At 34.4% G+C, this 15,058-nt stretch overlaps 3 protein-coding genes and 1 long non-coding RNA gene across 4 annotated transcripts; 2 read left to right on the forward strand and 2 right to left on the reverse strand.

Annotated features, from left to right (window-relative positions):
- Nucleotides 1–420: 420 nt before the first annotated feature.
- Nucleotides 421–4,976, forward strand: LOC111810340 (lipid droplet phospholipase 1). Its single transcript, XM_023697051.2, has 11 exons — nt 421–856; nt 1,493–1,560; nt 1,734–1,804; nt 1,886–2,128; nt 2,628–2,791; nt 2,874–2,929; nt 3,036–3,088; nt 3,222–3,342; nt 3,468–3,565; nt 4,311–4,434; nt 4,815–4,976. The coding sequence occupies exons 1-10, from the start codon at nt 720–722 to the stop codon at nt 4,380–4,382; spliced, it is 1,083 nt and encodes a 360-aa protein (XP_023552819.1). The 5' UTR covers nt 421–719; the 3' UTR covers nt 4,383–4,434; nt 4,815–4,976.
- A 416-nt stretch (nt 4,977–5,392) lies between these two features.
- LOC111810517 (uncharacterized) lies at nt 5,393–7,566 on the forward strand. The gene is made up of 4 exons (XR_002817399.2): nt 5,393–5,811; nt 6,578–6,636; nt 6,815–7,182; nt 7,266–7,566. It is a non-coding gene; the product is annotated as an uncharacterized LOC111810517 (long non-coding RNA).
- Nucleotides 7,567–10,902: 3,336 nt separating this feature from the next.
- On the reverse strand, nt 10,903–11,822 carry LOC111810516 (ethylene-responsive transcription factor ERF106). The gene has a single exon (XM_023697223.2). The coding sequence runs from the start codon at nt 11,646–11,648 to the stop codon at nt 11,055–11,057; it is 594 nt and encodes a 197-aa protein (XP_023552991.1). The 5' UTR covers nt 11,649–11,822; the 3' UTR covers nt 10,903–11,054.
- A 1,713-nt stretch (nt 11,823–13,535) lies between these two features.
- Nucleotides 13,536–14,349, reverse strand: LOC111810515 (ethylene-responsive transcription factor 2). Its single transcript, XM_023697222.2, has one exon. It carries the CDS (start codon nt 14,347–14,349, stop codon nt 13,669–13,671), a length of 681 nt encoding a protein of 226 aa, XP_023552990.2. The 3' UTR covers nt 13,536–13,668.
- Nucleotides 14,350–15,058: the final 709 nt, after the last annotated feature.

Here is a 15,058-nt window from a genome sequence, read left to right on the forward strand (position 1 = left end):
TTCTTTGCTTAACTTAAAATTATATCTCCAGTGTTTCGTGGATTAAATGAACAACTCTTATTACAACATAAAAAAAAATCAACAAATCTATTAAACATCAAATTAAATTTCGTGGGTCTAATATGATATTAAAGTTATAATCTAATGGTATTAAAAATTGTATATGAATTCTAAGAATGTCATCAATTTATTATATATGCATAGCTCGATAGATAAATATAATTTTAGTCTAGGATTTTAAATAAAATAAAATAAAAAATGTAATACTTAAATGAACTATTTTTGTATTTTTACAACAATAATAACATAAATATTTTGATATAATTAATATAAAAAAAAAAAAAAGAAATAAATTAAAGCGCACTAATTTCGCAAGTAAATTTATTTACACGTTAAAAGAAAAAAAAAAAAAAAATCAATGGGACAGTCCAATTGATAATTGAAACCGTTTAGTTTCTCTTTCAAATACTTTAATTCGGTTTCGAGTTTTATCCTTTCTTCTCCGTCCAATCTCGGCAGTCTCAACCAACTCTTTTACTCATCTTCCTTTTCAATTCACCTTCGCGCTATTTCTATAGGATTTCCCTGAAATTCACGCCATCTTCTGTTCTCTCCACCTTTCGATCTTGCGTTTTCCTTCGATTTTGGACTGTTTTTTTTTTCTGTAAATGCTCGTCGGAATTGAGCTGGTTGAGAGGGAGGTTACGAGCTGAATTTATATGGAAAACGGCGTTTGTGACAACGGCGTGTGCTCTTCAGAGTCGGTGAATGGAGGCCAAGACGTTTGGAGCTCTAAGGAGAGTGATTCTCTCTCCGCCGATCATCTTGTTGTGATGGTCAATGGCATAATGGGGAGGTCGGAGTTCTCTGCTCCATATTTTGTTCCGTTCATGATGATTACACTATTTGCCAATTTTTACTATTCGAAAGATGTTAATCATCCATTAAGAATCTAGTTCAGCTGCATCTAGAGAAGATTTCCCTCTCTTTTTTCTAACTTGTAACATTGTATTCGTATGATCGTTTGATTTTATTATTTTGTTTCTTCAAATTTAAGAGTCTTCCAGAAGTATCGCGCTGCTGAATTTTGGCTTTATAATTTGTTTGGTGGTTTTCTAGTTTGCTGATTAATGTTTTAGGACAGGATTGCCTGTTCTGAATCAGGTTCTGAGTATACTTTTGAAGATATGCCTCCATTTTCAAGCTTACAACTGTTCCATCTAAATGTGAATTAATAAAATATTTATGCATATATATATAACGGTCACGATCTAGGGAAACTTTTGTAAATTTTTAAGCTGTTCCACCGAGTAATGATTTCGTTTCCTGAAAATGAAACACCTACTTAGCGTTGCTTGAATTTGACTGCCGGTGATGGCTGTTTTTAATCCTCTGTTTTGAGTTGATTGTTCACCTCACATTTTATCACAAACCACCGAAGCAAAATTTCTGTCATTTGGTTATTTAAATTTTTTTGAACTTGTCTGTGCAGTTCCACAGATTGGCGGTATGCAGCAGAGCAGTTTGTTAAAAGACTTCCTGACAAGATTTTTGTTCATTGTAAGTAGCATCAATTATCACTTCCTGATCTTATGTTGTAGGGACTATGGCTGTACTGAATGTAGAGAGTTGTACATGGGCTGGGTTTAGTAATATTATGAGATGATATGTAATCAACTTCATTTAATTAAATAACCATAGTAAAATCTCAGTTTCAATCATTTATTTTGTAGGTAGTGAGCGAAATGTATCTAAATTGACGCTAGATGGCGTCGATGTGATGGGTGATCGATTGGCTGAAGAGGTCAGGTCTTAAGCTTGACATTTTACCTGATTTTCTGTTACGTTTGTACCCAAATCTGGTGATTGTTTATGAACACTCCAGGTTCTTGAAGTGATTCAAAGGAAGCCTAATCTACAGAAGATTTCCTTTGTTGCACATTCCGTGGGAGGATTAGTAGCAAGACATGCCATTGGAAAACTATATAGACCCGCTGAGACTAAGAAATTAGAGGCTTCATCCACAAATGGACAACCACAAGAGTCGTCTGGTACAATAGGTGGCTTGGAGCCTGTGAACTTCGTCACTGTTGCCACCCCGCACCTTGGTTCAAGGGGTAATAAGCAGGTATCTAGATAATTTTTGTTCCTGCTCTTGCATTTGATAGATTATTTCTTTGTTGTTTTCTAGATATGCTATTAACGAATTAGGTCTTTAAGTGCCTTAGTAGTTGGCGTTGTATTTTTTAAAGAAGTTGAATCAGTTTCTTGGCAGCGTTTGGAAAAGTAAAATAGTTTAATTCCAAAATGCAAGCTTGAGAAAATTCTTAGGAATACTGTTCGAGGAAATTAGCAACACCATAAACATGGATTGTTCTGACAATAAATCAACCCATGGTCTGATTTTTTATTGTTACCTTTGGAATATAATTATAACTATTCACATAAGAAAAAACTTCTTTCTTTTAAAGATGATGAGCACTTTGCAGGCTCTCTTTGAGTCTCTTTTAATTGGAACTTCGAATGTCTTGGTCCTTACACTTCAGAAAAAATCAGGATTATTGCATGAGTTGGCTTTATATTTCACCCTTTATTCACGAGATAACTTTTCATGTCTATCTTTCCAGGTTCCATTTCTTTTTGGCTTAGCTGCTATTGAGAAACTTGCGAGCTTGATTATCCATTGGATACTTAGAAGAACAGGTGAACACCTTTTTATGACTGATGATGATGGAGGAAAACCTCCACTTGTTCAACGCATGATAGAAGACCAAGGCGAATACTACTTCATGTAAATCCCAACTCTTTGATATTCAATATGATCTTTTGAGTGGAGTTTCATGATAGTATCACAAAAATTTGTATCTATGCAGGTCTGCGTTGATGTCATTCAAACGTAGGGTTGTCTATTCTAATGTTGACTATGACCGTATCCTTTTTAATTCTTTTGCTGCCTCTCTAGCCAATATCATTTTTTAAGGTAGATCGATATTCAAATTATTCTTTTTTGTTCTCCTTTACAAGAACATGTAAAGATTTTGTTGGTTGGAGAACATCATCAATTAGACGTATAAGCGAGTTGCCAAAGGTACTTTTCCCTACTTTTTCCTGTAGTAGTAGTTTAACTACTGGATATTGTGGTAACCAGTTGATGAATTTGAAAATCATGATCATTAACCACTCGTTTTCCATGTTATTCTTCAAAACTATTGGATTATCAGTGGGAAGATGCGGTCAACGAAAAGTATCCGCATGTTGTTTATGAAGAATCCTGCAAGGGTACTAATTCTGAGACGAGTGAACCGACCTCAACAGAAGTTAGCTATCCTGAAAGGCTGGAAGGTTTGTTGTCTCTCTTCTGTTGTTGAAGCTCCATGCATTTCTTATTGTATGCCAATGTTGACAGCTAAATTTCAGGAGCATGGTTGCCTAACATCCTTTGTTTGTTCACGGATTTTGTTATTTAGAGGAATTGGTGACGGGTCTCTCTCGTCTGTCATGGGAAAAAGTAGATGTTTGCTTTCATAAATCAAGACATAGGCTTGCAGCTCACAGCATTATTCAGGTAGCTCTCTCTTTCTCTGTTATACACTTTCTAGCACTTCCAAAACCCCAAACTTGGATGTCATAATTCATTATAAATATCTCCACAACAGCTAACACAGCCTCCATTCTTTACCATAGGGCCCATCTTTGTCAACCATAATAGCTTAGATTCTCTATTTCATTGCTGTCTGGTTGCCTTTTTTTTCCTTCATTTTTCATTTCACTTTTTAACTGATCATTTTTCCTTGAAATACGTAGGAAAACTTTGAAGTATCTTTGTCAAACACTTTCATTTGGCTTTCTGTCATGAAGCATCCAAAACTTTTTGTTGCCTGTATTCCATTTCTCAAAATCGTTTTTTTTTTTTTTTCAATCGTACCATTTCCTTTTGGAAAAGTTTTCGCAAGCTCAATTTTTTTCTTTAATGTTTGAGATTGACTAAGATTTTAAAGAGTTTTTTTTTTAAAAAAGAAAGCTAAATGATTAAAACATAGGTATGATTAGACATGTTATAAGACTAACGAATGAAAACAAAAAACAAGAGTTTAAATCAAAGCTAGATGTAAAGAAAAAACAGTTCAAAATTTCAAACCTATAGTTTTAAGTTCTCCGTTAGGCTCACTGTTTGGTAGCACTGGTCAGTCATTCTTAGAGTACATGGTTAGACAGGTGATTGGTCCATTATTTCAACCCTTTCCTGCTGCTTTTACAAGTATACCGTTTCTTATTTTCTAAATGTTTGTCTTACTTTATACAATGGACAGGTGAAAGATCACACTGCGCATATAGAAGGTGCTGATGTCATAAATCACATAATCGATCATTTTCAAACTTGAACTTCTAACGTCCTAAACCACAATTACATTCTAGAGATCCCGTTTATCCTCGGTAAGCTTTTAACTCGGATAACATTTTTAAATTTAGAATGCAACAATATGCGAGTAGAAATTTGAACCTATAACCTTTTGGTTGAGACTAGATACATTAATTAGTCAAGTTTACATTTAAATTGACAGTAGTTGAAGTCTCAACGGGATACAATCACAAAAGGCTTGCATTAACATATCTCAATTTGTTAAAGAAATATATCCTCAATTACATTGTTCTCTACGGAAGAAGCATAGTTTTGGTTCTTTCTTTAAAGTTACACTTCAATTTAATAAACATTGTTTCGTATGCTCTAACTTAACAAATGATTATGTTATTTTGTATGATCTTTATTTTTACTTCGTTGATGAATTTCAACTCTCCCATTTTGCTGATTGTAGGTTGGGATGCTTAGCACTCGTGACGACTCGGTTCTACGGAACTTATGATTAAAAATTTTAATGACGTCGCTTCATCCACTATATTGTAAATTGTACATGCATAGATATACTAAAATTATGAAGTAATCAAAGCTATTATAATAATAACTGATTTAGTTAAAAGGTTGCTAGAGCAAGAACATACTTCAACAAACAAACAAAAAAAAAAAAGTATACGATGTTGCATTAAACTTTGTTTATGCCAACGCTCAATCGGTTTATTTTGCTTGTAATTCATTACATATAGCAAGGACAGACCATATTCAATTACTTGAAGTCAAAATTAACTTTATTGAAACAAAGATTCGTTAACATATATGATTATACTAATATGATGACATGGATTGACAGTATAGAGGTTTCAATCTTTGTCTTCACGTGTTGAATTCAAATATATTTGGTTTGAACAGGAATTTATGGTAATTTTTTTTTCGCAGTTTAGTCATTTTTTTTATTTATTACTTTATTTTTAAATAATAATAAAAAAGAATAAAGCCAATGATTTTGTTCCGTTGCTTGGACCCTAAAGTAAAGATTAAACGGCCACTATATAAATCTCTACCCAATCACTCGCGGGAAATTTTTGGCCAATCCAGTTGTAGAGAAAACTATTTTCAGCGCCAATGCGTTGTTCTCCGATCCGATAGCTTCCACTTCACGCGCAGTTTCGTTTCCTTTTGAAACGAACATCTCCCCCCCTCTGCCATTCTCTCTCGCGATGAATTTTGGAGTTTCCACTTCCATGAACTTTGCAATCTCCACTCCATCGCTTCACCTCTCTTTCGAGTTTCGAGTCCGACGTTGCGATCTCACTCGAGCTCATAGAAGCCGGAATGCGTATTCCACGAGCTTATTTTTTCAGTTCCCGCCGGATTGGGAGAAGGATCGTCACTGTCAACGCAGACCAGTCTTCTTCTAGAGCCACGGATGACGGTTTCAGCATCGAAGTGTCCCTCCGGTACTGCTCAAACGTTCATTACACAGTTTTTGTACTACTTTTCTTGATTATATGCTTAACCAGAATGATACATATATTTATATCTATATATTGTAAAACTTGCATGTCATTATGCTGTTGTATACCTCGAGCAACCTATAATTCTACTTGCTCGTGGTTCGCATTTCGATATCTCGTTGTTATATTAATTTATGAGCTTTTTGTGGTCTCTATGTCGTTTAGATTCTCAATTTCGTTTGAAACTGGCCCCGTTTTCTTGATATGCCCTCATCAAGTTTATTTTTACTCTCAAGGATTTTTTCCGCTCTTCGTTTCTTATGTATTACCTAGGTATAGATAGGTTTGATTATCTCAGCATCGCTTGTTATCGAAAGAACTATTCTGCAAACAAGGTTTTGGTTGGAGTCCTTAGGAGGTATCCGATTGTTTGTTCTGAAAGTTTCGTTGCTCTCTGGTGAAAATTTTGTTGCATTCATAACCAGAGATTTGGAGACGCGAGGTGCTGGTAGATCGCATCCCCTGGAAATTCATTATTTTATACGTAATGGTTGCCTTGGAGTCATAATCTGTTATTCATTCTTTTATACGTGCTGGTAGATCGTTTTCTTGCTATGCCCTCATCAAGTTTATTTTTACTCTCGAGGATTTTTTCCGCTCTTCGTTTCTCCATTTTGGTGGCTTTTACCTTGCCTGATGGTTTTGTTGAATTTATGACCACTATGACTTGGGCTCACTCTCTTTCTCCGATTTTTTTCTATTCATCCAGTTAACCTCTTGGGATTCTGACCACAGATAAAGATTACTTCCCAATCTAAACTTAATCAGGTTGAATCAAAATCACAAGGTTCAAATAAATTTGTATTTGTTCATGAAATAGACACAATGTGATTTAGGACTAACATATAGTTCTGTTTTCAGCCCGTGACACTGTTAATCAGTTGGTTCACCGACTTGATTTTTTTTTTTTTTTAAACACATTCTCTTATCTGTTGTTTGTCATCAGGGAGGATACAGAAGGTTTTACTCAAAGAATACATGAAATTGACACCTAAAGTTGTCAACGATATCCTCTAACATGTTGGGTACTTTTCTTCGTACTTCACTAGGAGGCCATGATACAAATAAGACTGTTGATAATTTTCAGGATCGTGGAATGAATCAGGTACATGTAAAAAGCTAGTTGACTACTTCAGAGAAGAAGCGAGAGCAACAAAAAATAAAATAATGCAATAAAAGAAGGGGGGAAAAAAAAGAAGAAGAAGAAGAAGGAAAAATAAGGGAATGCTTCAGAAAAATTAATGTCTTCCTATGGTCTCGGCGTATATCATTGGCGGCGATGGTACTCAAAGAAGAGCAGCTTTAATTTATCAGGTATTAACTCTTATTAGAATTTCACACTTGTTCCTTAACAATTCATTTGTTGGACTAGTAGTGTTGCCTTTCTTCTTCTAAAGGGAGTTGCAAAACGAGGTCTTCAAGTTTCTGTAGCTGGGATCCCCAAGACGATTGATAATGCAATTGCTGTAAGTATTTTTCTGGACTTACAGAAAGAAACCTCATCTGTTGCCAATATTTTCATTATTTAGTCAAATATTCATTTGTAAATGATTAATTAGTTGCACATGAGGAAAGGCAAGATCATCTTACTTTTAGAACCTAACCATGGATGTCTATCTATTTGTACTTTCTGGTTTTAATGAAATTTATTCACGTTATGCACTGTATAGTGCGTACTGACCAAACGTGTTTAATTATTTTCTCCCGACTGTATTGACAATTCGATGTATTGTTTTTTAATGTCTCAATACTCTTTAGTGATGAAAGATACATTCATATGAACACTTCTCATATGGATCCTTGTGCACGGTGCATATTTCTTGATAATAAGACCTGAACTTGGATAAATTCATAGTTTGATAGGAAGTTTCTAGTGATTTGAGTGCCTAGATATCTACATATCTGAAGATCTTATCTTTAGTTCTATCAACGGAATTATAAATAGGACTGTGTGGATATCGTACACCCGCTCATGAAGGAAATGTTGGATGATTGAAGGGAAGTAGGACATTGTTAGGAATAGTAGTAAGGAAACATTAGGATATTAGGTCATATTAGTCACTATTTTTAACGGTGTTTCTCTGCTAGATATTTGTTTAAATTGGGTTGCTTTTATTGTTAGTTTTTCCCTTTTTTTTCTCTCTCTGAGTTTTTATTTTTGAGCATTCGTCTCCTTTTATCTTTTCAGTGAAGAGTTTCATCACTTATTCAAAGGTTAGTCATAAGTGGAGTGAATAGGTTGAAGGGTTTTCCTACGGTAGATTTCAATTTGTAGAAATGTTTTCTGGGAGATAACTTAGCCTCTCAATACCTTCGTAACTTTCTTGGTTAGTTCAATAAATTTTTGCTCTTGCCTCCTACTTTTCTAGATTTTCTTTTAATCTCTTTGTTGAGGAAACATATTTTAGGAATGTGATCTATATCTTAGAAATATGGTAGGATAGTCTATTTGCATGTAAAATAATTAAGCTGATTGGTTTTGCTTGATGTTTGGCCTCTACCTACCTACAAGAAACCATCATTTTGGTTAAGAGAAAAAAACAGAGAGAGAATTGTCATCAAAATTGACATTTGAAAATTCAAGCCAATTGAACAGTTCAATTGGAAAAGATCAACAAGAACCGATCATAAAATGAATGAAATTGATTTTTTCTTTCTTTCTTGAAAATGATTGAAATTGAACTGACTAAAATACTTTGTTTTAAAATTAGACTAATTTGAAATTAGAAAAGAAAAAAAAAATTGGATTCGTTTTTTTATAATTTATTTAAATTTTAATAATTTCTACATTTCCACTCCATTATTGATTTGTTGTGGCATTGAATAAACTTAAATTTTTTATTCCTAAGAAGATGCAAAGTGTTGGTTAAGAGTTTAGGATGCATTACATTACAATTCTCTGCTTTAACAGTGTTTAAGTAAATTTTTAACCTTCCCATTCAATGGACTATAAAAATGTTCTTGTAATTGTGAGGGTATTCAAATATCGAGACCTCAAATGTTTAAAATTTCACCCTATAATGTTAGAGCTAAAAAATCATTTATGTAAGGTAAGAACTATTTAGAGCCATCTGCAAGACGGCATTTTCTTCCATTTCCTTGTTGCAATGAGATTTTACCTCATTGAAAGTGGCATCACAAGAAAATGACACAACACAACCAACCCTCATAAAACTCTTTTTTCTTTTCTCAGAGTCAATTTCATATTGTTAGTTGTATATCTTCTTCTCCTCAACTTGTTCTTTGGTTTTATCCTTATCCATTCATGCACCTTCCTTAGGTTCTATAGGGATCACTCCTTCAATATGGACGATTCCCTCTCTCTATGTAAGTCGCTTTCATTCTTTTTTTGAGGGACAGGGCAGCTGCGGGAGTGAAGGAAATGGACAATTCTGGGCCAATGGAAGAGACTCGACTTGACCTTCATGTAAGGACAGGCGCAGCCTCTTTTTTGTTTGTTTCTTCATTAAATGATTGCTGGTTAACACACAGACAGCTTAACTAGTTTTTATCACATTATTCATAATGCACATATTTTGCTTCAAAGTTATCATATCTCTTGACAGGATTTAGATGTATCTCTGTTCACATGGATGGTATACAAAAATACTAAAATAGTAAAAAAAAAAAAAAAAAAGTATGTTACTCTGGTAGTGCTAAAAATTACCCAAGGTTATTAGAGGTGACATTATCAGCTTATGACAGCCCATTCTGTTTTAAGAAATCTACTGTTGTTTGATTTAGACCATTTAGATTGTATGGTGTTGTTGGGGAATGGTTGAAGAAAATTGCTTCTCCAAATTTCTTTGTTTTTGGATGGTGATTCTTCTAAACTGAGATGTTTTTACAACAATGTTTTATTAGGTGGAGAGAGAATGTTCAAGTGCTCCTGGGGAAGCAATGGAAGGTTAGTAAAAGTATGATATTTTTTTAGTGAAGTCTACATATAAATCATGAACTCTTCAGATCTTTTTAAGTTGCGAGTATTATATTAGTGTAGAGATAGAGCTGGAAAGGTAGAATTATATGAACAAGTGATAGTCATGTCTAGATAATTTTAAAATCATTCAAAATCACGTTTTTAATCATTTAAAATTATTTTTAAATTATTTTGATTGCATGGGAAGTAGTTAGAGAGTGATTTTGACTTTTGAAAAAAAAAGTGCTTTTTAAAAATTTTAAAATAACTCCCACGAGAGATTTATAGAGATCAGTGGGGAATTTTGCTCCATTTTTATTTAATATATACTTTTTAAAAAATTTTCATTTCAAATAATCTTTATAATGAAAATTTTCTATTTTCGAATATAATTTTTCTCGGAAAATGTAAAACTTATCATAAAAAATATAATATAATATTCTACTTTTTCTAAGAATTGAAATTTTAATATTATTTTAATTTTAATTTTAAATTTTAACAAATTAGGGTAGGATAGAAGAATATATTTATCCCTACTTCATTTTTTTACCCTAATTGTCGATTTTAAAAGGACTATTATTTCAAATTAATTTTTTCCTATTTCACTTAGTTTGTGCTAAAATTATGTGAAAAAGGAAAATTTTGATTTGTTTTTTAAAAACTAATGTATTTTAAAAATAAAACAAGAAAATATAGGGCAGTTTTGAAAATAGAGTAAGATAAATCTCTAAGGCATCTTTATGAATATGCTTTATGAATATGCTTTATGTTATAAATCATTATAAATATTATTTATGAATATGTTTTACGTTATAAATATTATTTTACAATTTTATATAACTATAATTTATTATGTTATATAAGTAATAATCTTAACAAAAATAAAATAAGAATATAACATGATCTTTTATAAAAGTTTCTATCTTCTGAGTTTTAAAATTTTAAAATTTAAATTTATACACTTCAATAAACATAAAATAAGAAATGATAATGTCCATTAATATAGAAATTGAAGGATTAAAACCTAATATATGGTATTTTGAAGTTTTGAGAATTAAAAGAAAAAAAATACAAAAGTTAGAAGCTAAAAATAATATAAAAAACTTATAGATAGCTTTTTATTTTTTCTTATTTTAGTTATAAATTAGACCATGGAGTAAGAGGAACAACTCTATATTTACATAAAAATAGCTTGCAAATTAAATACTCCACTTAACCCAACATAAAGGTAGTTGGTTGTTTTAATTTAATTTCCACCCAGTAGTATTCACTTCTCATCCATTGCCATCAATGCCTTGGGAATATTCCTCCATTTCTGCCCCCTTCCCCTCTTCTGGCCGGACACCGCCGGCGGGTCGGGTTCTCCGGCCTCCAATGGGAAATTCAAAACGGCTTTCCTCCCTCTCAGTCTAAACGCCGCACAGTCGTAGGCCTTAGCCGCGTCTATATCACTGTCGTAAGTCCCCAACCAAACCCGAATCCCCTTCCGGGTCGGGTCACGAATCTCCGCCGCAAATTTCCCCCACGGCCGCCGCCGTACTCCCCGGAAATGACTCCTCCCCTTCCTGTCGGTGTCTGTCTTCCCTGCCACAGAGGCTTCCGCATCGGCTTTGCTGGCCTGCCCCGACATGTCGGTCTTCGGTGTCGACCAGTCTACAACTTCGCCGGCCTTCGTGTCGTTGTAGCAGCCTTCCGCCGGAGGCGGTGATGGCGGAATTGGGGAATCGAAAATGAAATCTTCCAATTTGATGGAGTGGAGAAAGGGGGAATCTGTTTGGAAATGGGTTTGGTGATCTGAGGAATCTACCAACAGAAATTGGGTTATGAATTCTATGGATAAGAATTCTTCTAAGGACGCCATTTTCAGAGAGATTAAGATTTAAGATCTCAGATGGTTGCGTTTTACAAAGATTTGTGAAGATTGAAGGAAGAGGAGACACCAACTATATATATAAATAATACTACTAGTGATTTTACCCCAAAATTCCATAAATGTTGGATTTCGATCCAATCCACTTGGAACAATTATTTTTTTGAAAAGGAATTGTGGAAATGAACATTCAAAAGATTATAAATATCTCCAAAAAAAAAAAAAAAATTAATATTGTTGAAATACAAAAAGAAAAATACAATCAAATAAAATTGGGCCTCTAGCCTGGATGCGGAGACCGATATTGAAGTGGAAATTGTTGGATGAAAGGCTGCTAATTTAGGGAATGATCTTGAATTTATAATCAAAGAATACTATCTCCATTAGTATGAGACATTTTGGGGACTCAAAGCAAAGTTATAAAAGCTTATGCTCAAAAGATAATATGAGGTAGATAATTTTTTTTAATATAGAATAATTAATTGAAAAAACTTTTAATGGTAGAATTATATTTCTTTTAAAAGGTGGGAGACAAAATCAATAAATATTTATTGTTGGTGGGCTAAATGACATAACTAACCCTATCCTTGAGTAGAAGAGTTGTCATAAATTTAAGAAAAGGAATTAATGATATAATAGAGAGTCTACTATCTTATCCTTGAGGTAATTTGGGTATTGATATATGAGAGTGATATGAAATGCACAAACACATTGGACATTGGAAGAGGTCACCATTTTCTCAACTAGGGACCATATCAGCTGTACCTTAGTTTTTGCTTTTTTTTCTTTTGTCCAAAATATAGCGTGAGATATTTTCAAAACGCTATTTAAAAGTAATTCTTTTAATCTCGTAATTTAGAGACTCCAACTTAATCTACAAAATGAAGGATGGATGATCCAACCACACAACAAGTAGTACAAGAGGCTGCCACTTGAGGCCTCTAGATTCCATATCCAAATGCAACTTAGAATGAAGATAGAAAGATTCTGAGTTAAGCCTCTCAGGGAGGAGAAACATTTTATAAGGAGTACTTCGTTCTCATCTCTAATCGATGTGAGATCTCACAATCCACCCCTCTTGGGGGCCATCGTCTTTGTTGGTACACCACTCAATGTCTGACTCTAATACCATTTGTAACAGTCTAATCCCACTGCTAGTAGACATTGTACTTTTTGGGTTTTCTCTTCAAGGGCTTTCGCTCAAGGTTTTTAAAACTCGTTTGTTGGGGAGATGTTTCCACCTCTTATAAGAAGTACATAGTTTCCATCTTCAACCGACATGAGATCTCACATTTTTCGAAAAAACCCTCATAGTTAAAATTAAAATCTAATTTCAGAAAAGAAAAGAAACACAAGACAATTCATCGTTTGAAACAATAAAATAATTATTGAGTCGACATCTAAAGGAAAATGCTATATTTATTTAAACTAAGAAAAAATGGTCACATCTCTAATGACTTTTTTTTAATTGAAAATTGACTCCTCAATAAATTATTGGAATTGATTGCAATAATTTAATTGGAAAATTGATTGGTGCATCCCTGTCCCCTCCTCCAGGGAGAGACCACCTTACGTATTGCTTACGTAATCATATTACGTCACCTTTTATAAATATTGACGTCACTAAATTAATTTAATAAATTCTTCTATAGTATTGGCTTAAATTAATTGCCCGTATTATATTGGACTTGGATGTTCGTGAAAATTTATATATATATATATATATATATATATACACATACACACATCCTTTTCACAGTTACTTATGTACTTTTGTGACTTAGCGTGGAAAAATTGAGCTCGGTCGATATGGATCTAAGGGAGGTCGATTTCTAGCTTGATTTTATTTCACTAATTTGTAAAGTAATTAAAAGCTAATTATTATAATAATATTATTATTATTGTATATTTATTTATATGCATTATAAAATTGAAATACACTTTATTATTATTTCGATTATATTTACTCATGCTGAAATTCTCTAATTTCCACCACTCGTATTGTACGGAACTAGCTAACCAATAACTGCTCGCCAACTGGCAATGCTGCTAACTGGGAGGGCCCCACCTGGAACTTACTCGACTCCGGTTCGGCTTTTTTATTAGCTGCGCCTTTTCTTCTCTTAGCCGACTCATCAGCCAAAGGCACAAGGATATCATGCTCCCGACGTCGAGCCGAGACTCGGAGCGGTGGCGGGTCGTCAGAGCCAATGCGATTAGGGAAGTTAAGAAGAGCCTTGGAGCCGCGCATTCTGAAGGCGGCTCGATCATACGCTAAAGCAGCATCCTCAGCCGTCTCGTACGTGCCAAGCCACACACGTGCACCGCTCTTAGCCGGATCCCGAATCTCGGAAGCGTACTTCCCCCAGGGCCGCCGCCGTACTCCACGGTAACGCTTACTCTTGTCACCCATCTGGGCGGCGGGCGCAGTGGTGGTCGGAAAGGGGTCGAGGTGGAGGGCGGAAGAGGCGGAAGAGGCGTCCGGCGGATGGATGGAATGGAGAGGAGAAAGGACGAAAACGACGGCGTCGTGAAGGGAATTGAAGATGACCATGTCGTGAGAATCGTCGAGTTTGAGGGGCAAATCGCCCCATTGATCGGTTAAGGAAGAGAAGAGATCGGCGTAGGTTAGTGGGGTTTTGTTGTGCACCAAATTTGGGTCGCCAAATGGATCGGGTCTTTGGAGCTCCATTTTTGTGGGGATTTTGAAGATGAACACAAGAACATGGAAAGTGTTGGGCTATGGATAAGTGTTATTTATAAAGGAATTTTGATGGGTTTGGTAATAATATCTCATAACACTCACTCATAGGTGGGGAAAGGAGCAATAATGACAACAACAAGTGGATTTTTAACTTTTTCTTTCTTGCATCCTAGCGCATACTCGGGTTAATATTTTGTTCGATATATTATGATGCTTAAGTTAGTATCTAAATTAAATTGGCGTTAAGTCAATCATAGTAGGATTTTATACCATGCTTATCTCGTACGAGACACCTGTTATGCTTTCATGCTTTCATACGTAAGCTAATCGTGTTAGAAGGGAAAATCCTTGGGTTACTCTTCTACAAGAGGGTCTACTAAAAAAATTAAAAATTTATTATTATTTTAATCGGATATTCCACTAAAAAATTAAAAGAAAAAATATATATATGTAGACTATAAGTTGGGCCTTCGATTATGGTAGTGCTGAGCATATGGACTGTTCCAAAGGCCAACATTTCCTTCCCACTAAAATCTCTTTACAAATTCCAATTCCTTTTTATGTACATCAATTTTAAGTAGCACTAAATACATTAATATCTAGGGGTAATTTCGGACCCGAGTGGCAAATTTGACTTAGGATCCAAGACGAGACAAGCCAACCATCTCATCAAGCTTAAAAATGATAGAAACTCGAG

Source organism: Cucurbita pepo, chromosome 14 (genome assembly GCF_057944985.1).
Source record: "Cucurbita pepo subsp. pepo isolate OVF chromosome 14, ASM5794498v1, whole genome shotgun sequence".
Classification (NCBI taxonomy): Eukaryota; Viridiplantae; Streptophyta; class Magnoliopsida; order Cucurbitales; family Cucurbitaceae; genus Cucurbita; species Cucurbita pepo.

What these genes read in the sequence shown, in the direction of transcription:
- LOC111810515 (XM_023697222.2), bottom strand. Translation starts at nt 14,349, where the DNA reads ATGGAGCTCCAAAGACCCGATCCATTTGGCGACCCAAATTTGGTGCAC.
- LOC111810516 (XM_023697223.2), bottom strand. Translation starts at nt 11,648, where the DNA reads ATGGCGTCCTTAGAAGAATTCTTATCCATAGAATTCATAACCCAATTT.
- LOC111810340 (XM_023697051.2), top strand. Translation starts at nt 720, where the DNA reads ATGGAAAACGGCGTTTGTGACAACGGCGTGTGCTCTTCAGAGTCGGTG. An exon ending in TGACAAGATTTTTGTTCATT is followed by an intron (nt 1,561 to 1,733) that starts GTAAGTAGCATC and finishes TTTATTTTGTAG; the next exon opens with GTAGTGAGCGAAATGTATCT. An exon ending in GTGATCGATTGGCTGAAGAG is followed by an intron (nt 1,805 to 1,885) that starts GTCAGGTCTTAA and finishes TGAACACTCCAG; the next exon opens with GTTCTTGAAGTGATTCAAAG.